The 22699-nt window shown below is 45.9% G+C and overlaps 1 protein-coding gene across 1 annotated transcript in view; it reads left to right on the top strand.

Annotated features, from left to right (window-relative positions):
* Positions 1 to 22699, top strand: part of Dlgap1 (DLG associated protein 1) — an 833520-nt gene that overhangs the window by 711554 nt on the left and 99267 nt on the right. The window contains 1 exon segment of the mRNA XM_028874057.2: positions 13292 to 13321. Within this exon segment, the coding sequence (XP_028729890.1) occupies positions 13292 to 13321 (30 nt within the window).

Below are 22699 nucleotides of genomic sequence, written 5' to 3' on the forward strand. Positions count from 1 at the left end.
AGTGCCTATTGCCCATGTTCCTGTAATCAACCCTAATGGAAAAAAATAAAGAAATAAAAAGAGAGGAGAGACTAGATGGGAAGAGGAAGGGGATGAGTAAGATTGGGAGGGTGTAAGAGAAGATATGAAAATGACCAAAATATGTTCTATACAAGTATTAAAAATATCATAATGGAATAGGTGGTGGTTTAAATAAGAATAACCTCCATAGACATAGGCTCATATACTTGAATACTTAGTAACCAGAGTGGCACTATTTGAAAGGATTAGAAGGATTAGGAGATATAGCCTTGTTGGAAGAAGTGTGTCACATCACTGGGTGTGGGCTTTGAGGTTTCAAAAGCCCATGTCAATCCCAATCTCTCTCTCTCTCTCTCTCTCTCTCTCTCTCTCTCTCTCTCTGCCTACGATCAGTATGTAGAGCTCTCAGCAACTGCTCCAGCACCTGCCTGCTTGCTGCCATGCCCCCAGCTATGATAATAAACTAAACCTCTGAAACTGTAAGCAAGCCCCCGATTAAATACTTTCTCTCATAATAGTTGCCTTAGTCATGGTGTCTCTTCTCAGAAATAGAACAGTGACTAAGACAGAATCCATTATTGTATATCATTAGCATATAGTCTCAATAAGAAAAGAAAAGCATCTAGAAAGTTCAGAACCCTGAACCATGTTGCCTTAAAACTGGGATTCTACAATACGGTGAGTATTTATCTTTAACAGTTATCTGACACTTCTGTTAGTCAGCCTTTGTTTAGAGATGCTACGCAATGGCCAAGGTGTGGCTCAGTGGCTAGAACATTTGCCCTTGCCAATCATGAATCATGCCAACACTATGTTAGCCTTCCACCTGGAAACTGTTTCATTGAATAAACATGTAACAAAAGGGGGGGGCACAGTGACAAATGCCTGTAATCCCAGCGCGTGAGCAGTAGAGGCAAGGCTATCAGGAGTTCAAAGTCATCCTTGGGCAGACCTGGAGGCCAGGCTTAGGCTACTTAAGAGCCTGTCTCAGGGAGAAAAAAAAAAGAAATGCCTAAGAGCAGACATGGTTTTATTGAGAAGTAGAGTAACAGGTCCCTGCATCAGGGAGGAGGAGGAGGAGGAGGAGGAGGAGGAGGAGGAGGACCCAAAAATGGGCTGCCCAAGCAGCTTGTATGAGTAGTATTAATGCAGACCAACAGTACATCTCAATAGCAGAGTGTGTGTTCAAGGCCCTATTCCAGGTGCCAGAGAACACTGGATAACAATCTAAGAAACACAGCTCTGACTCCTAGAAATGCCTGTCCAAACAACATTTGTGATCTCACCAGTGAGGGATCTCATGGAGACCATTCTCCATGAGAAAGTCTGAATAGCTTCATGGATTTCCAACTATTGCAACAAGCTATTTTCGAGGTTTGTGTTATTCTAAACATTCCACTGAAAAAATACCAGCTGGTAAGATGGTTCTGTCAGTAAGATGCTCGCCTCAAGTTTGATCCTCAGAACCCGTGTAAATATCTGGGCACTTGTCATCCGTAAATAGCAAGATGGGCCACCAAGTCTCTGGGGCTTGCTGGACCACTAGCCTACTTGTGGGAGCTTCCGGCCAGTGAAAGACCCTGACTCGGGGTAAAAAGGAAGGTATGGGAGAACAAAGCCAGAGGTTGTCCTCTGCCCTTCACACACAAACATCTGTGCATTCATACACCTGTACACATCTGTCTGTCTCACCCCAGAACCTGCCTCCTTGCAATACAGGTTGCTGTATTGTGGTTGATCAACCATCTTTTGTGAATAGAGCGGTGATATGTGGACAATACACGGCTGGTTTTTACCAGCACTTTTTCACTGAACAGAGCTTCGCCACACTGGCTGCAAACGCCAATCAAGAATGTCCCTTGCTCTTGCCTTTCCGCGCTCATGGGGAAACTTAACAGCAAGGGGGCATCCATCGCCTGTCACGTGCCAATTGCTGAAGGCATGTCAGGAAAGATTTTCCAGCCCAGGCCACATTTGAGTTGACTCTGAAAAGAGCTGGGAGTGCAGTAACCACGTGGCCACTGATGACATTAAAAACTGACAGATTCGAAGCTGACCGATCTTTTTCTTCAAAGCTTCTGGAACATCTCAGAAGACCCGGCTCAGAGTGAGGAAAGAAGGAATTTAATTTCGAAGTTCCCTCCCAGATCGGACTTGGAGTTTAAAACTGTGGTTCAATCCTGCCCTGACAGATCGTCTCCCACCCTGTGGGGGGAAACGGAAGCTGTGCCGTTGATGGGTGTGATTGACAGCCCAGGCTTCCCGGGCAATGGCGTAATAACAGCACATCAGCGGCAGGGGGCAGTATAGTCCCGCCGAAGACTCGGGTTCTTGAAGCAAGCGTTTGTGGCATCTTGGTGCCAGGGTGGAATCCTTCATAGAGTTCCGCGAAGGAAAGAGAGCGCTCTAAATACTCTTTCTAGAAGCTCCCTGAATCGCCCTTCCGCAATGGTGCACAGCTGCAATCTTTGCATCCTTGTTGACTTTGTTCAACGCAGCTGCCGGATCTTTCCCGGGCTCCTGTCCATGGCAACCCAGTCCAGTTCAGGGAGCTGCTTGGGACCAAATCTCTCTGCCCGCACACAGAATCAGGCTGCCCCTGCGACCCGGCCGGCCGAGGCAGCGTTTCAGGTCATTCCGGTCCCCGCCAGCGCCAGCGTTTTGTTCCCGGTTCGCAGCTGCCAGGTGTCTGCCCTCCCTTAACCCGCAAGGATGAAAGATCAAAGGTGTGCCTCCATCTGCCTCCTGTCCCTGCGCTTTCAAATGTTACACATTCAAAGGGGACAGATACGGGATTGTGCACCCCAGGGGAGTGGTGGGGCACCTGTCAGAGGTGGCAGTGGGCACTGTCTCGGGACAGGTGTCTGTTAGAAAATGAGGCGCGCCCTCGGTAGTCCCGGACGCAGTGAGGTGTGTTCCTGTTAAAAGATCAAGGTTTATACATGGGTGGATGGATGGTGATCCTGTCTCCAGCTAGAGCCATACTAAACCTGCTTCATGAAATCAGGTCCACAGAACCAGTTGGCCAGTGTGACTCAATGGTAGACAGCCTGCCTATGTGAACTGAGTGCCCAGGAAACATACGTAAATAAGTCTCGCTGTGTTAAAGCACACAAAAAGCTAGCCTGGTGTGCCAGCGCCTGCAGGAGATGGAGGTAGGCAGATCTCTTGGGAGTCCGGAGTTCTGAAACAGAAAAACCCTGTCTCGAAAAACCAAAAAAAAAAAAAAAAAAGACGAAGAAACAAAAGGAAGAGAAGAATTATGGGAGAGAGGGATGGAAGGAGGATGGGAAGACAGGCCGACCTACAAGCTCCGTTGACTAGTTAGAATTTGGGATTGAGGAGAGTTGTAATGCTTCGGATCTGGAGCCCCTTAATAGCCATCATTGCCCACCAGTGTTTGATGTAACACCCTTGTGACTACTGAGGTAAATCCTTTTAAAATGTACTAACAGACCACTAGCTTCCACCAACCCAGAGGCTAAGAATGTCATCAAATAGCATTTATGTCCAACAACAGAGTCATATCTTGGCTTTCTTTGTTCTGTAACTACAAAACTTCATCGAACTGTTGCCACATTGGAAGGAAGTATTTTTGGAGGTATCCCTAGACCATGGTCACTCATATCTGGCTCCAGAATAAACACTTACTCCCTTTGAGGTGAGGGCTGTGTTTTTGTGTCAAAGCTCTGGATTCCATGCCCTACCCAGTGTTTGTGTGTGTGTGTGTGTGTGTGTGTGTGTGAGAGAGAGAGAGAGAGAGAGAGAGAGAGAGAGAGAGAGAGAGAAGGAAGGGATGCCACTTACAGAGGAGTGTGAGGGAGATACTTTTAAATTATAAAATGGAAGTTAGAAGGACACTGACAAGGACTTGCACTTATTTCACTAATGAAAACAATGATGGTTAAGTGATGAAAAATAAACCGTAAGGGAGCTACTTTCCGTGGGGCCACTATTTTCCTTGTCCAGAGGACCAATAAGTTGAGGTGCATTCCCAGGGCGGGGTGAGTAAAATTCTGGGCGCAGTTGCTGTGGGAGGTGGCAGCTTCGCCTGGCCCTGAGGCACCAGCTTCCTTCTACTGTAGATACAGGGCGGTCAGCTTTTCTGACCCAGCAAGAAACGGTTTCTAGAAGTGCTTCAAACAGTCTAAACACCACTAACTCCTCAGGACTCCCAAGAAGGCCACTGACTTCCCAAGACTCTCAAGTAAAGTCTTCCCTCCATTTCCTCTTAAGTCATAAATGGGATAGAGCACAAATTGCGCATGCACGCACGCACACACACCGCCCCGGTCTTGCATCCCAAACCCACACATGGCCAAACCCACACATCCCCAGGGGCTCTCGTGGCTCTTTCTCTTGGGCCTATAGTGTCTCCAGGGGTACTCAGCTGCCCTCACAGACCACAGCCCGGCAATTAATAAGTCACGCAGTCTTGCCCAGTGCCTGGGGCTGGGTGTCCAGCTTTGCACAGCACATGAGCAAGAAGAATAGTGGTGCGTTCTTAAGGCTGTGGTGAGGACCGAGTCCTTATCAGCAGCATCAAAAATTTCATTCATCTGCTTAACAAATATTTATCCAGCACTTGCTGCGTCCAGCCACGGTGCGGAAGCCAGGAATTCAGCAGTGATCAAAGGGAGTCTCGCTCTCTGTTCTCATGAGGTTTGCAATCTAGAGGTGAGGGCCAGCATAAATCAAATCATCAAAGATGATTGCCCTAAAGGGAAAGGACTCAGGGCGGCTAGGAGAATCACCACAAGGAAGCAACTAAGGGAGAAGTATGGGAGAAACTTCTGGAGAAGCAGGCAGTGACTGATGACAAAGAGTAAGAGGAAGCTCCAGCTAGCATTGGGGGAGTGTGGGAAAACTAGGAGGTGAGTCAAGTGTCAGGTCCCCAAGATGAGATAGCATTGACTCTTCTTATCTGGTGCCGTGAACCTCATTACCTTGCGATGCGTAGTCACTCATCAACAGACTCTGCATTGTAACTAGGCTCTGAAATGTCCCCCCAGAACGTCATGTGTGAAGGCTTAGTCGCCCGCCTGTGGCTCTACTAGAAGTCGATGGAACTTTAGGAAGTGATTTGGGGCGCGATCACTCTGTGAAGAAGATCCTGGGACTCCACCCCCACACGCATCTTTTGTTCTCTCTGTCTCTGTCTCTCTGTCTCTCATTCCCCCCTTCCTCCCTCCCTCTTCCTTTTCAGCTGCTCTAAGGTGAGCAGGCCTCCTCCACCGTGTCCCCACCATGATATAGCATGCTGCCACAGGCCCACAGCAATACAGCAGAGCAACTGAGAACTAAAACCACGAGCTATAGAAATTCTTCCACCTTTTAAGCTGGTTTTCTCGGGTATTCTGCCACAGCAACAGAAAATTGATCTAATATACAGTTTTGTGTGAGGGGTTTAGGCCCAATTCAGCAGCGATTCTTCTGTCCCGTTTGCATCTGGAAGCTGGGTGCTAAGGTGCTTCAGGCTGACTCACTGATGAGGGAGACTGGGAAGTCCCGAGATCTGCAATCAAAGGCAGATATGGTACTATAGTTCAAAGTCCAGAGACCTGGTTACCAGGTGAGCAACAAACGTGAATTCCAGTCCCGTGTCTACAGACAGGAGACCAGAGTCCCAGCAGAGCGAGGGAGAATTCCCCCACAGTCCACCTTCTAGTTCTGTTCAGGCCTTTAGGCAGACAGGATGAGACTCAGCTACATCAGGGTGGGCAGTCTGGTTTACCCAGTCATTAATTCAAAGCCCTCATCCAGAAAAGCCCTCACGTATACACCCAAAATAGCGCTTGACCAAGTGTGTGACTATCCACAAGGCCCAGTCAGGTTGAGACAAAAGCTAGCCATCGCAGGTAGCCTAGACCAGGGGATCCATGATGGTGTCATTCACGTGCCTGGCTCCTTGGTTTGGATGGCTGGGACGTAGGCTCAAAGCTGACTGACGTTCTAAGTGTCACCTCTAGCCTTGCGGTTTCTAGACCTCTCACATGTTAGGACTCTCAGAGAGTGTGTTCATGACAGGAAGTCCTAAGGTCCAAGCCCAAATATTCAATGTTCACATCTACTCCATATTGGTCAGAGAAGCCACAGGGCCTACATACCTCAAGAGGAAAGACCAAGATGCCATTTCTCTATGGGAAGGCAGTCACAGTTCATCCTCCTCACATGATGTATTTACATCCTCTGTAAAGCAATGTACACCTTCAAGGATGTCATAACTTCCATCCCAAGCTCAAGTTTGAGATATTTGCTATCCAAAGGAGGTGGAGGTACCAATGGCAGTCCCCTGACCCGTTGTCTAGTATGATTTATGTACAAAAGTTTGTGAACTAAAAGTCTATGAGCCGCACATATACAACAGATATTGTTGATGTAGGAAGAGGAAAATCCACTGAGCACTGTGGATCAGCATCTCATCCCTGCACAAACCAACTGAGAAGAGAACTCAGTTTGGCTCAGGGTTTCAGAGGTATCAGTCCGTGGTCTGCTGGCTCCATGACTATAGATTTGTGTTAAGGCAGAGAGCATCATGCATTCACCTCGTGGCAGCTGGGAAAGCAGCCAGACAGAGGAAGGAAGAGGTTGGAGACAAGATAGACCCTTTGTCTTAGAGTTTCTATTGCTGTGAAGAGACACCATGACCACAGCAACTCTTATAAAGGAAAACATTTCATTGGGGCTGGCTTATAGTTCAGAGGTTTAGTCCATTGTCCTCATGACAGGAAGCAAGGTGGCATGCAGGCAGTCATGGTGCTGGAGAGGTAGCTGAGAGTTCTCCATCTTGATCTGTAAGAGGCAGGAAGAGAGGAACACTGGGCCTGGCTTGAGCATCTGAGACCTCAAAGCCCGCCCCCAATGACACGCTTCCTCCAACAAGGCCATATCTCCTAATAGTGCCCCTCCCTATGAGCCTGTGAGGGCCATTTTCATCCAAACCACCACACCTTTCAAAAATACACCCCAGCAATCCACTTCCTGCAACCAGGCTCCTCTTTCCACAGCATATACCACCTCCCAACAGTCCTCTCAATTATGAGTCCACCGGTGGCTTAATTCATTTATTGGTTAGCTCAGTTTCCCTGTGATCCAATCAATCACTCCCAAATCCCACCCCTGAGCATTGCATTGGGGACCAAGCCGTCAACACATGTGCCCTTCTTTAGTGGATGTTCCTATCCAAGTTAGAACAAGCACTTCCAAGTGGAAGAAGAGTCCCCATAGTAATCAGTGTCCCACAGCAGTTCTGAAAACCATTCTTCAACTGAGGAGCCCCCAGTCCTGCTTCCTGGGAGTGATTCTTCACAGCTCTCAGGCGCAGTTACCAGGAGTCTTGTCACATACTCTGAATTATCTGTTTTCCATAGGAAATAAAACTTGGAGCTGAATAATCTTCTCAGCCTACCTCATGGCTGTGCAATTGGAACACACACACACACACACACACACACACACACACACACACACCATGTGCTCTGTCCATCCGGTGGTGTGGCTCCTGACTCACTTGGGGTCTTTGTGGCCTTCTGCTGGGTCTTACTAGATATCTGTCTGCTAAACAAGACATGTCTGTAGTTCTCTTCAAAATGGAGCTGGGGATCTGGGAAGCAGAACCTTTGTGATTCCTACTGTCTTCTGCCCCCCCCCCCCCCGGTTTTAGGAACTCCAGAGGACACATGCTTAAATATTTCTGATTTCATTTAAAAAAAAAATCATAATGGCCATCTCTTGAAATACAGGACCAATAGTTACTTTTTTATATTTTTATTTTGCTCTTGCATTTTAGCTTTGCAAGTCCTTTGTGTTTCCTCTACGTGTTTCTTAAAATACAGCTCTTTGTTTTTTAAGCTCTTCTTTCTTTGCCTGGAACTCATCGTGTGTGGCTCTAATGGTGAGGGAGAGGCATTTTAAGCCCTGAACTTGGAAATCTTATGGGCTGAGGGTAGCTCAGAGGGAGAGCCCTTCTTCCCTAGCACGTCTGAGGCCCTGGGCTTGGTCCCCACAATAACAAGTGAAACCATGCATTTGTTAGGTCTGTTTTCCTCTCTACTAGAGGAATAATGTGGCGGAAATCCTTCCCACCACATAAAAGGGTCGATGTCTCTCCTGTTTCCAGTGGTGGTTTCCTCCCCATCATCCTCTTGCCCCTCACCAACACGATCCCGCCAGCCTCTGCTCTCAGGCACTCACATGCATTGGAATCTTCATGAGGCCTCTCCATCAGAGCATGCTTGGTGTTTCTAACCCCCAAGAGACAGGAAGAGGGCACCATCGGCTTCATGAAGCTGGCCACAGGGTGGGCAGAGGGTCCTTCCTCTGTCTTCTGATATTCAGAGGACTCGGCGTAGTAGCTTCAGGGGCCAGGAGAGGCTCCACGTCTCTGTAGATGAGTGTGGGAAGAACACACAGCTGTCTCTTGTTCTGCCGGAGGTGGCATCCTGGAAGGCTCTGCAGCTTGCATTAAGGTTCTTTGTCTTTATCTTTAAAGTAATGAGACACCACTGAAGGAGTCTAAAGGGGTGAGGGCCTTCTGAGGGGCCCTGCCAGCTGCAGCACAGCAGCTAATTAGAATCGGGATATTAAAAAGTGAACAGTCCTCAGCCAGGCGTGGTGGCACACACCTGTGTGACCCTGGCCCTCGGGAGACCCCAGCCACTCTTTCAAGCCCTTCTTTATCTGCCTCTTATCATATGACCTCTACTACAGGTGGGAGCAGGGTGATGGTGCCGACGAGAACTACAGATTCTCGCAATACTTGGATAGAAAACTACTTCGTTAATATTACTTGGCATCTAATTAGGGCACACTCTTGCTACATGTAGCCAGCCAATCTGATTTCTTCAAGATCTTGTTACTATTACAATGGGAAGTACCTTATGTCTACTAAAACTTACATATATTCTCTCCATTCCTCAGTTTCCCCCCAACAACCCTCTCCCGACCCAGAGACCAGTCTTTGAGCAGAAATGGACAGACAGCAATCAGTGTAATGAACTCTGAGTGTCCCACTCAGTAGGAGTCATAATTCAATAATGTACTGAAAATGCACTTGCTGGAGCTGAGACGCTCCATAATATGGAACTTTGGCAATAATCATTCAGTTCATTCGGTGAGTGTTTACTAGGCAGGCACTGCGGTACTCGCCTGTAATCCTAGCACTCAGCAAACAGAGGCATGAGGATCACAAGGGCATGAGCATCCTCAGCTACATGTTGAGTTCATGGCCAGACTGGGCTGCATGAGTTTATCTAAAAAAAAAAAATTAGGTATTTACTGGGAGCTCATTTTATGTGAGGAAGTCTACTGGGCAAGACATTCCAGAAACAGAGAGCTCTCATTGTACTGGTGCCTGCTGAGGGAGATAGATGTGAGCTAGAGACCACAGGGGAGCATTTCAGAGAGAGAACTCAACTCAGAGCCTAACACACAGGGTGGTTTATGGCTTCTCTGAAAGCAGTCCCCAAGAGGAAGAGGCCTTGGAGCAGAGTCCGAATGAAGAGAACGAGGTACAGGAAGATTCCACAGCTCAGGTGCAGCAGCAGGAAGGCTGGTTCAGGCAGAAAGGGGTGAGCACTGATGAGCACAGAGAGGACCGTTGAGTAAGTAGATGTAGGGAAAGGTAGGGATTGTCTTAGGGCTGGAGACTGGCTTAGTATTTCACCAGCAGTGAGATACCATTGCAGGATCCTAGAGAGCTCTAGTCATTCACACTTTAGCATGCTCTAACCTGATCCTTTCTCCTAAGAATTCTTTTAGAACAACTGAAATCAATCATTTCGGATGGGGGTCGGGGTTGTAAATCAATGGTCAAGTGTAGACTTAGTGTATGGAAGCTCCTGGGTTTAATCTTCAACACCAAAGGGGATAGGGGAGAATTAATGTATGTAATAAGGGAGATGGGCCTGGCCACAGAGTCTGTAATCTTAACTGTCCTAGAAACTGAGGCTGGAGGATTATAAACTCCATACCTGCATGAACTACAGAGTGGACCAAGGCCAGCCTGCTCATCCTATAAAACTCTATCTCAACACCCAAAGGAACAAAGAGCTGAGGTCCTCACACTGGGGTTAATCATTGCCTCGCATGCATGACATCTAGTTCAACCCCTAGGACTACAAGCAAGCAAACACAGCCAAAGAAAGGCATATGAGAGAGAGAGCAGGCAGTGGCCAGCTGAGGAAGGAAGCACATCTGGCTGGCCATTGGCTCCCACCCTCAGGACAGTGATGGGGTGGGCGGCACTCAGGTCTCCACCTAGCTAGTTTGCCTTGCTGAGGAGATAACCAGGGGGAAACCGTGGGGTTTCTCTTCTCTTCGTCTCTTTTTATTTTTGTTTTTAATGTTCAAAGCCTTCTGCAGCCTGTGAAGAGGTGAACCCGGTGGGGAGTGGTGGGCTCCCTTCTATGTGCCTGCATACATGTACGTGCTGTGGCTTACCCAGAATTCCAGGCAACGTCAATGTTGGCTGCTTACAACTCATGTCTAGCTTGTGTCTGCGAGTCAGAGACACTGTGTGTACTTCAAAACATCATCAACACCAGTCACTTCTTAAATATCCCAAGACTTTCAAATATGCACATTTTAAGAGAAAAGATGCTTTTCTGTGATTCTATAATCATGTATATGTTACTATTAACCATATATTGTGCTTTAGTTGAGTTGAGATTTCCACCGTAATATAATTTCTTCACAATATAAATACCTACCCTAAAATAGAGAAAAATCTAATTTGTTGTTTAAAAAATTAGAAACATCCATTTGAAGTTAATAACTCATTAATGATCCTGTGAAAATAATGTTCATAATGAAAGTTCTAAAATCATGCGACTGTTTGCTTTTTAACTTAAAGTTGTTTTTTCTCTCAGTGAGTGCATTTTGGGGCTCTCCTCAAGGCCACTTCCAGGCCTACGATTTGTTTAGGTGTTCTTCACACAGACTGTCTCTGCACACAATTAGTGCACATGGTTTTATTTGCTGATACCATAGTTACATACAAAAAGGAATATGACTGAGGGATGGGCAAGATTGCTCAGTGGATAAGGATGCTTGCAGTGTATTCCTGGCATTCCAGGAACCCACCGCAAGGCAGGAGAGAACTAAATTCACAGAGCTGTCCTCTGACCTGCACACACACACGCACACACACACACACACACACACACACACACACACTCTGACACACACAGGCTCACACTCTTCACACATCATGTATACACGCAAGAATAATAATTTTAAAATGTGTGAGGGATATGACTGGGAGAAAAGCTCATTTTTAACCTATGTGAAATTCCTACTGTTCCAGTATGGCAGGCCATTGATATGCACTCAGGCCTGACTCTACCTCTTGGTTTAATTGTCTGACCACAAAAGGGGCAAACCATTGCTTCCAGGGTAATGGACGTAAAGGTATTTCTTGCATCTGGCAGTTCTAAGAGGCTCTGAGACTGCCTATGAAATCATAGTAAATGCTCAGTTGTTTTCAATCGGCTTATTTGATTCAGTTAAAACCATGTCCGTAAATCTCAGCAAGCTTTCTTCTCTGAAGTTTTGAGGGTGGTATCCGAAGCTTGGCTCCTTGCAGCCTGCAGAAGCCAGCTCTCTAGTTCTTGCATTTCCAGTTGTTACAATTTAAATTATATGAACTCATAATTCAATAAGTTTACATTAAAAACAAAAGTAAAGGCAGACAATACACCGTGTTTTAAAGCTACCTATGGTCTCATGACTGGACCACTGGCCCGCACCCCTCAGCTTGACTGTGTGTTTTATTCAGTGCCCATCACTGCTGGGACAATGGTCACAGATTACTAAAATCCTGGAATTCCCAACAACAACTTGTTACTTCCTATTCCTGGAGCTATTTACAGCTGTGGGCTGTGGTTACTGCATACCTCTTCCCGACCCCACATCCAACGGGACTCCTCACGATACCAGGGTTCACAGTTATCAAAACTGAACAAGGTTTTAACCTAATGAAAACAATGTATATGAGGAATGGGTTAAGGTCAAAAAAGATGTAATGACATTAAATGTATTGGAGAAAGGCCAGATTGGTGTGTAAATCAACATACGACTTGTTGGGGAAGGATACTAGTGGTTTGAATTGCTGGTGCTAATAGAAGACTTCATTCATTGAAAAGATCGGTTGCTGTACAGAAGTTGCCTTAGGATCACCGTGCCTTCGTTATCCTTCGTAGATCCAATGCTACACACTATTTACATAGCAATGAGCATATTTACTTACAGGCACACCATGAAAGCAGTGTGCAAGTTGGCTGATACCAGCTGGGTTGGGTGGTATTGAGAAGACTTCTTTCCATTTAAATCAGAAATCTTTCCAGTTTAAAAGACAAAGGCACATTTTCAACCATGTGCTGCTTATAGACACCATGTAAAAGACCACAGCGATGGCACAGACATTAGAAAATAGATAGCCCAGTGGATAAAAGAACTTCTGGTACAAGCCTGAGGCTTGAAGAATTCAGGTCCCCATAATCCACAGAAAACTTATTCAGTAGAGTGTGTTGTCATCCTGCAGAGGGACAGGAACATCCCGGCAAGCACAGGCCAGCTGTCTTGATAGACACAGCACAAAGCAAGATGGCACCTCAAGCTAGGAAGACGGGAAGGACGGCACACAAGGACAGCACACGAGGTTGTCCTCTGACCAAGTGTGTGCCCCTGTCTTCACGTACATATATGTCACATACACAAAGATTTTAGAAAGAAACTGGAGAGCGTTATCTGTTTATAGCCATGGCGTACAAAGACTGTTTGAAATCAAGTTGCTGACCAGGTCTAGTTTATTTTAGAATTTTTACCTTTAAATTGGGGGGGAAACAAACACCAGTCCAGTCGTGGGTAATATCTACTGTCTCCATGTTCAACTTGACATACCCAAGTGGGCTTTTTTTCATGGTTTCACCTGCAAAGGCAAAAGTTAAGCCCTAAGACTGGGGAAACAGTTTGCTTCTTGTCCAACCAGTTCAGGGAAGGATGCTGAGAGACAGGCCTTGGTTTTCAACCGCCTACTCTATATTTCAACACAAGTTCTGTCCCAACATGTGTAAAATGATCCCCAGACCCAGCAAGATTCAGGAAGTGCTGATCGCTTCTGTATTTCATTTTTGAAATTGTTTAGTTAACTTCTCAACAACAAGAACAACAGCAAAATATCCAGACCTGAAATGTATTCGTCTTATGTGAAAACTGGAAAAAAGGTAACCCGGGTCCATTATATAACTACCATCTTTTGTTTTTATTCAAGGTGTCATAAAACTGAGTTCTGCTGTGGAAGGTACGTTTTTTTGGGGTTTTTGGTTTTTTGTTGTTGTTTTTTTTAACAACCACGAAATCAGTAGTTTTGCTTCAAGGCTGCACGGCGTGGCCCATGGCTAGCAAGCTTCTGTGGCCGTGGTGTTGGACGCCATGTTCCGGGTGCTGGCTGTCGCCATTTCGTCTTGTGTCTCTCTTCGTTCTGGTCATGCTGTACCACAAGTCTCTCGGCCTCCATGTTGGCCTCAGCGGTCCTTTGAGGACAGCGTCATGAGAGTACATGTGTGTCTGTATTTCCTGTGTGGTCGCCTCAGATCCAGAACTCCTGAAGAGCCGCTGGCTCCAGAGCTGGAGTGGATGTGAAGGCCTGTCCAGAGTCTGTGGCCTGTTTCCAGCAGAGCCATGGTCCTGTGTGCCTGCGCAGTGGACCTGTTTCCCTGGGACGCATGGGAGCATGAAGAATCATTCAGCTCCCATGCTAGTAAGTGCACTTGTCTGTCTAAGAGCAAGTTCTTGGGCGCACGGTCTGCCACAAGATGCTGTGGAGAAAGCCCAGCATGGTGGTGCATGCCTGTAATCCCAGCACGTGGGAATGGAGAAAAGAAGAATCCATAGAACGTTTGGAAACAGTATAGGCTACATGAGACTCTATCTCAAAAAAAATAAACAAAACAAAAGATGCCGTGGGGCCGACTTTGTGTTGTCTAGTTAATGAGTAGTGATTTCCCTCTGTTATACAAGGCCCTGGGCCCCTTCCCTGGCACCAAAACAAAACAATTAAAAGATAGAAAGAAAGAAAGAAAGAAAGAAAGAAAGAAAGAAAGAAAGAAAGAAAGAAAGAAAGAAAGAAAGAAAGAAAGAAAGAAAGAAAGAAAGAAAAGAAAGAAAGAAAAGAATATACGAAATCAATGATACAGCAGCACATTTTGCTGAGGAATGCCCGGGACTGCTACGAATATCTCATCACTTTCCTGTAACCCCAGCTCTCAGAAGGCTGAGGTGGGAGAGTCATGAGTTTGAGGCTAGCCTGGGCTACATGGCTAGTTCCTGGTCAGCCTGAGCTGTGATAGCAAGGCCCTATAAAAACAACAATAACAAAATGTCTCTCGTTGTCTGACGTGATGGTGACTAATGGGTTTGTGGGGGTTTTTTGTTTTTGTTTTGTTTTTAATGATGCTTTCACCTTCTTAGGGTCTGTATAGTTCAAACATACAGAATGTGACATTTTCTTTTTGTGAGTCTCCTGTTTGTTCAGGGGTGTGTTCCTGTGTGTTGGGAGTGTGCCAGTCATGCCCTGGAGCTGTCTTTATCCTTCCTGGGGAGGCTGCTGAAAGGGAGTGATGGATTTCACATGCGTTTTGCAGCTTGCGGGGAGATATAGATAACAGGCAATTCATAGAGGTGAGGAAAGGCTTAAAGGGAAGAGAGGAATTCAGAAGGCTGGAGTCTGAAAGTTAGGAGATGAGAAAGGAGCTTAGGAACTCATTCACGAGGCCAAGAAATCCAGGGTAGAAAGCTCAGTCCCCTTTGTGGGTTTAGTACCACCACAGAGTCCAAAACCAAATCTGAAGGTTGTGCTTTGACCTTGAAAGCATAAAGAATGCTGATATACTAAAGAAAACACCTGGAGGACTGGGGTGTAGCTCAGTGGCAGGGTGCATGCTTAGTGTGTGCCAGGTCCTAGACACACACACACACACACACACACGCACGCACGCACGCACGCACGCACGCACGCACGCACTCACTCACCATTAAAACAAAAGATCAGGAAAAGGGTTCAGGTGATATGCTCCAGAGGAGAGAAATGAGCAAAATTAATCACCCTAAAGCTTTCAGGCCTCTGCAAGACCACATCAAAGAAGGATTTTATAGAAAGCCTCTCCAGTCTGTTCTATGCCTATGAAAATAGAAGAATTGGAGCTGGGAGATGGCTCAGGATATGAGTATTTGCTCTGTAACCATGAAGACCTGGACCTGAACCTGAACCCGGGCACCAACATACAAAAAGCTGGGCATATCTTCGCATGCGTGTAACCCCAACACTGGGTGGGGGTAGCAGATCGGAGCGCTCAATGGCCAGCCACCCTAGCCAGAATTGTGAGCTCCCTTTTCAGTCAGAGACCCTGTCCCAAGGCGATAAGACAGAGAGCAATAGAGGAAGACATCGAAGACCTGCTCTGGTCCCTTACACACACAGACACACACACAGACACACACACACACACACACACACACACACACACACACACACACACACACAGAGGTGTCCCCACCTAAACACCACATAGAGAGACACACATTAAAACATAATAATATTAGAGAAGACAATGGCAATTAGGACCTAGAGATTCAGTTAACTTTCTGCATAGTAACAGATAAGGATTCATCACCTTAAGCCATTGTAACATTTATGAAAGAATTTGGAGCCTGGTCTTTACGTGGCCTGTTTGGCCCAAGCAGAATATTCCACTCACAACAAAAAGATACGGAAACTTTTTTTTTTAACTATAAAGTCAGAAACCCAAGAACTTTAGATAACTTTAAAAACCTTATTCTACTAGAGGTTACTAATGGATGGCACACCCTTTCTCAGCTCCCCAAACCAAGTTATAGTCTCCAGAGAAAGTTGAAGATGGGGGCGGGGGGAGTGAGAACAGCAAGCGGAAGCTGTCCAGAGCACATCTGGCAGCGGTTGCCTCCCTCCCCGAGTCCCTGGGGTCACAGGACGTTCTCAGAGGTGTCGGCCACTAGAGGGCAGGCTTCTACTGTGCTTGAACATCTTGCTGGCTGAGAGCTGTGGAAGCTTGCAGGCTCAGAAGCATGCTGTGTTGTAGTCGTGTTCAAATGTGTGTGTTCAGACGCAATTTGGGGGGGGTGTTCGTTGGGGGTGGGGGAGTGCGTTCAATGCATGCATTCTCAGTGCATCTAGACTGTGAGGCTCTTCTGAGCATGCTCGATGGAACGTATGTCAGATTACAATCTCTTGTTGGGCAGCGAAACATCAATTGTCGAGTTAATTATCGCCCTTACTGTTTTCCAACTGTGTTATGTATCCAAGGCGGCTTCCTAGATCTTCCCCCATGTCCAGGAATATGTCTATGTCCACGGAAGAGGCCTATTGTCAAAAAGGAAACTGCTTTCCTTTTCCTTAACAATGACTCTTCTGAATTGTCCTAGAACTCTGAAAGTAGCGTTAAAATTCTAGGTAGGTCCTCATTTTCTTTGCTTTTTAAGGAAAAAAACATTTGGGAGGAGCTGGGTGTATAACTTACAGGTAGATGGCTTGCCTAGAGTGCATCGGGCCTTGGGTCCAATTCTCATCGCCAAAAGAAAAAAGAGACGACTTTGGACATCATCAGAGAAAGATCTACAGAGGTTCTTTTGCTTTTTCCTACCAAGAATTTCATCATATGGTGTACTACTTTTCATTTTCTACAACATTGTGTCTCCTTCAGCATTGTGTAGCTTCATGTAAGCCCAAAGGGGAAATGTTTCGTATTAATAGCAAACTTTAAAGTGCAATGTTCTTTGGAAGATTTAAATATGTACTTAAACAGAAACACATATTAATGCTTTGTTTTTCAAGGAAGAAAAACATTTGAACAGGGAAAAAATAATTTTTAACTATAATATTTTATCATTAACATTGATTAATTAACTCTTGCCTTTAATTGTAGACTGATAGTTCCAAACTCAGTATGGGGAGTTTGGAGCCGTGGAGTACTTGCTTAGCATGTACAAGGCCCTGGGTTCGATCTCAGTACAGGGAGAGGAGAGGGAGACAGGGAGAGAAGTGGATGCTCAGAACATAAAGTCATGGCAAGCCTGACCCTGAGTTCAGATGCCCTGACCCCTGGAGGAAGAAGAAAATTGACACCAATGAGCTCCTCTGACTCCACATGTGTGCTGTGTGTTTTAATTTTAAAATGAAAAGAAAAAAAAATGGCTAGGTTCCAAACTAAAGAAAATTGGGATAAGAGAGAAAAGTCCAGAATCAACACCTGAGATCAAACTGGAGCAGTGATGTGGAAAGCAAAAAACTTCCGTGGCAAGAATCCCAGATTAGGATCTCACAAGCATCCCTCTTGGGAGGGATTTTCTCTCCTGAAAGCGGAGCAGACAGGTACACTCTCACAGTTGGAAGAGATGATGAGCCTTATCAAGGAGCATGGCAGACAGGTCAGAGCTGAAGCAGCCAGAGTCGGAACCGCCCTGACAGCCTCTAGGTAGCTTTATCTTCTCAGGGAGGGGAACTCCAGCCCCAGCCCGGGGGTCTTTCCCAGCCATTGTGGTACTGGTGTGGTACCTCGTGTTTCAATCAAGTTAGGGTATTTTGGGAGCTGGCAGCCTGGAGGGACAAGGTGAGGCAGCCATCTTGTCAGGCTGGTGCAGGCTACTGCTGATAACTAGGTATGTTCTGTGATAAGATCCCTCAAGGGTGATTTGTTGATGCCTTTATGGGTGATAATTCCGAACTCCAAAATGACAGAAAATTCTTTTAAAGCCCAGATAAAGAGAAGTCCGCTTAGGGAAAGTCCCATGACTTTAAATGAACTGCTCAAGAAAATCACTTGACAACATAGCCCAAGCTCTCCCTCAACTTTGATCATAACTCCCACGGGGGTGCTGGAGTTGGGTGCTCATTCATGCAGTCAGGGTGAGGCCGCGAGAGCCTCCACCCAAGCCTCCGCAAATGAACAACTTAGATCCACTAACCATAACCTCCCCTGGGCCCAGGAATATTCTCAAATCTTCTCTTTTCCCTTCTTCCCACTTCCTCCTATTCAGATATCTAAAATTAAATTTCTTACTGCTGCTGGGTGTGGTAGCGCATAGTGGTAATTCCAGTACCCAGAAGGCAGGCAGAGGCCCATGGATCTTTGTGAGTTTGAGTCCAGCCTGGTCTATGTAATGAGACTCTGTCTCAAGAAGCAACAACAAAGCCGGGCAGTGGTGGCGCACGCCTTTAATTCCAGCACTCAGGAGGCAGAGCCAGGTGGATCTCTGTGAGTTCGAGGCCAGCCTGGGCTACAGAGTGAGTTCCAGGAAAGGTGCAAAGCTGCACAGGGAAACCCCGTCTTGAAAAAAAATAACAAATTAATAATAATAATAATAATTTTGAAAACAGTAAATATCTTTTTGTTCCCAATGATGACAGATGTATACAATCCCCACCAGAACAGGGGACTTTGGACTGTCATGTTCAGGGTGCTGTTTTCTGCATGTTAATGAATTCTTGGCCACCAAAAGGAAAGATATCTGAAGAATAGTAAAAGCAAGGCCAGCAAAAGGACTCAGTGAGTAAAAGACACTTGCCTCCAAACCCGATGACCCGAGTTCAATCTCCCGGACCTACATGGTAGGAGAGAACCCTCTCCCCAAAGTTGTCCTCTGCCCTTCACTTCCACACCATGACACATGTGCACACGCACATACACACGCGCACAATAAGTAAATGCTTTTTGTTGTTGTTTTTAAAGAATAGCAGTGCCAGGTGGTGGTGGCTCACACCTTTAATCCCAGCTCTCGGGAGGCAGAGGCAGGTGGATCTCTATAAGTTCAAGACCAGCCTGGTGTACAGAGTGAGTTCCAGGATAGCTAGAGCTGTTACACCTAGAAATCCTGCCTAGAAAAACAAACAACAAACAAACCAAGTAAAAGAGCCTGGCATGATTGTGCTTGCATTCAGTCCCTCTACTTAGAAGGCAGAGGCAAGCAAACCTCTGAGTTGGAGGCCAGCCTGGTTATAGAGTGGAATTCCAGAACAGCCAAAGCTACACAGAGAAACTGTGTCTTGGATGGATGGATGGATGGATGGATGGATGGATGGATGGATGGGTGGTAAAAATAGGTTTAGCGAGGCAGAAGCTAGCATGTACATGCTCCCGTCGTTAAGCCTCCACACCACAAGATAAATAAACAAGCCATGTTTAAAAGCTAAGATCATTAAAATCCAGGGGTGTAGCTCAGCTGGTAGACTGCTTGCCTTGCATGCACAAAGTTCTGGGTTCCATCCTCGGTACTGTATAAACTGGGCAGGGTGATGCGCTCCTGAAAAGCCAGCACTCAGCACGTGGAAGCAAGAGATTTATCCTCAGCTACAGAATGAAGTTGAGGCCAGCCTGGCCTGTCTCAAAATAAACAAGACTTAAAGCTTGGCTTAGCCTAGCCTCCACTTCCATTTTCTTTCTTATTTTTTTAATTTTTATTTATTTATTTATTTTTAGATTTTTAAGTTTATTTCATGTGTATGAGTGTTTGGCTGGCATGTCCAGACGTGCACCACATGTGTGCCCGGTGCCCGTGAAGGACAAAAGAGGGCACTGACTCCTCTGGAACTGGAGTTACAGATGGTTTTGAGCCACCACGTCGGTGCTGGGTATTGAACCTGGGTCCTCCGCAAAAGCAACAAGTGCCCTAAGCCACTGAGCCATCTTTCCAGCCCCCTCTTCCATATTCTAAATGAACAACACTCTCGGTTCCCTGTCTGCCGTAACTGGTAAGGAGAAGAGCTGCAGTCACAGAATGTGCCCGTCACTGAGCTATGATGACATGCGTTAAATCCAGAATTCCCCATATAAAAGTAACATTTTAAAAGGCCTCAACTGGAAGCATAGGCCTATCATCTTAGCTACTGGGGAGGCTGAGGCAAAGAGTACTGCAAGTTCAATGCCAGCCTTGAAAAATAAAAACATGTTGTTGTTGTTTTTAAAGGATGGAGGGTGTAACTCCATGGTTGAGTCTGCCTAGCACTCTAGAGGCCTTGGGTTCAATTCCCAGTATTGACATCCATCAGTCAATACATTATCAAATATTGTATTTTTGATCATAAATAGATGATCATAGATCATTTCTACATTGTGACTTTTGCTCTGGCCATTGTGTCTACTTTTTAAGGGGAGCCAGTGTGGCATGATAGACTGTGGCAAACCCATTACTAGACAGACGATTGAGGACTGACTTGTAGTGGAAAGTTGAGGGGGAAATTTCGTCACTCATGTGACCAGAAATCAACACATCTCTTCAGACCTTCAAGGCAGAAAGCTAACAGGGCCGGGGTGGAGCTGCCTCCCAGGAAGGCATTCCTCTGCTCCGTCCTTCTACAGAGTGAGGTGAACAGCTGTGAGACAGAACGCTGTAGAAACTGGAAACAATATGCCAGAAGTTCGTCTCTGCACAGCAGCTCCGACCTCCTTGCAGGGCGGCCTGCAAGCTGGAACACCTCACCAAATGCACGTGGGATTTTTGCAGAAACATGTCATTATCCTCTTGATAACATTTTCCTACAAGATAGTAATCTCAGAGGCAGAGAGTGTAGCTCAGGGGCAGAATGCTTACTTAATATTCTGGGTTTAATTCCCAAAACTAAAATAACTAAATAATAAAAACACAAATAAATGAATATTAGTGTCTCTGGAAGTGTTACGTTGAGAATTCTTCAAATACATTTACCTGTCAGTAAACCCAGGAGTCCTAGTCCAGGGCCCACATGGATACAAAAATTCCCAGATACTCAAGTCTCAGAAATGAAATGGGGCAGTATTTCCATATACCTTACTTCCTACCAGGGACTACCATATACTTCAAAGCTAGAGATGAGTTAAGACACCCAACACAATGTAAAGGCTTCATAAATAGATACTCTACCGTGTTGTTTAGGGAATGACAAGAAAGATGCCTGTACATATTCAGTACTCAAATAATTTATCTGTATATATATTATATTATATATTTTATATATATATATGGACATGGTAGGGCACATCTGTGATCCCAATACTCAAGAGGCTAGGCACGTGGGTCAGGAGTTCTAGGTCATCCTCAGCTACAAAGCAAGTCTGGAGCTAGCCTGGGCTACAAAAACTCCTGACTATTAAAAAAAAAGGTGGGGGATGGGGCCAATGCTGGCAAGATTGCCATTAGGTAAAGGCACTCACCACAAAGCCTAAAGTCCTGAGTTCAATCCCAGGGCCCACAGGAAAGAAGGAGAAAAGTGCTCTGATTCCTAAGCTGTCCTCTGAGCTCTACACACTTGCCATGGCATATACTCAAACACACACATACTTGTGCACAATGAAATTGTAAAAGTCTAAAAGAAGACAAAGAATTTTACTAAACCAAGTGTAATCCCAGTACTCAGTAAACGGAGACTGGAAGGTTGTGAGGTTAAGGCAAGCTTGATCTACATAATGAGACTGTCTCAAAAAAATAGCCCGGCAGTGGTGGCGCACGCCTTTAATCCCAGCACTCGAGAGGCAGAGCCAGGCAGATCTCTCTGAGTTCAAGGCCAGCCTGGGCTACCAAGTGAGTTCCAGGAAAAGGCGCAAAGCTACACAGAGAAACCCTGTCTCAAAAAACCAAAATAAATAAATAAAATAAATAGATAGATAGATTGATAGATAGATAGATAGACAGACAGATATTCAATCCATAGTTCATTGAATCCACAATGTAGAACATACAGACATGGAGATAGCATTGTAGCTCCCCAAATCTGGGATTATCTGAATTATCAATAATGGGGCCCTGTGATGCAGAAACTGGAGAAAGAAGGATCAAGGTCACAGTCCACCTACCAGTAGTCAGTCTTGCTTTGCCCGTACCAGGTACAGTCAACTCTGCAGGACCACGGACAACATTTCACAGCTTTTGTTCTTTTCGGTTTCTCTTTTCCTGAGTCACAGCCATATGGAGGCCCTCGGCATTGGGCCTTTCGCCCACTAACTGGGTGTTTGGTGACTGCTATTCCCTTTACCGTAGTAACCCGTAAAGCAGGCCTTCTCTTTCTCAGGACGGTTGTCAAAACTACGTGAAAGACATAGGACACACAGCTGGGTATGGTGGTGTGCCTCTGTGACCCCAAAATTAGAGACAGGAGGACCCGAAGTTCAAGGTCATCCTTGGCTATATGCTGAGTCTAAGGTCAGCTGGGATAATTGAGACACTGTTGAAAGAGAAAGAGGTAGGGAGAAGGGAGGAGGGGGTAGAGGTACAGGGGAAAGGGAAGAGGAGAAGAAAGAAAAAGAAAGGCATAGCATGCTATCTGCAGTGGTCTAGGCTACAGCGAGTACCCAGGGAGCTCTCTTTTCTTTTCTTTTTTCTTTTCTTTTTTTTATTTTATTTTTTTTAGGATTTGGTTTCACTATGTAGCCCTGGTCAGCCTCACACTCACAGGGATCTACCTGACCGCCTTCTCAGTGCTGGGATTAAAGGTGTGTGCCCCCAGGCCTAGCCCACAGCTAAGGGACTCTTTATCCCCCTCCTGTCTTCTCTCTGCTGACCTCACGCTCTTCTTCCCAGAGTCCAATGATCTAGTAAACAGAGGACTGGCCATGTTGTAGCGGAGCATGGACTGCCTCATTCTGAGCAAAGCCATGGACGGAGGTGGCCCAAACAA

This window comes from Peromyscus leucopus, chromosome 13 (assembly GCF_004664715.2).
Source record: "Peromyscus leucopus breed LL Stock chromosome 13, UCI_PerLeu_2.1, whole genome shotgun sequence".
Taxonomy (NCBI): Eukaryota; Metazoa; Chordata; class Mammalia; order Rodentia; family Cricetidae; genus Peromyscus; species Peromyscus leucopus.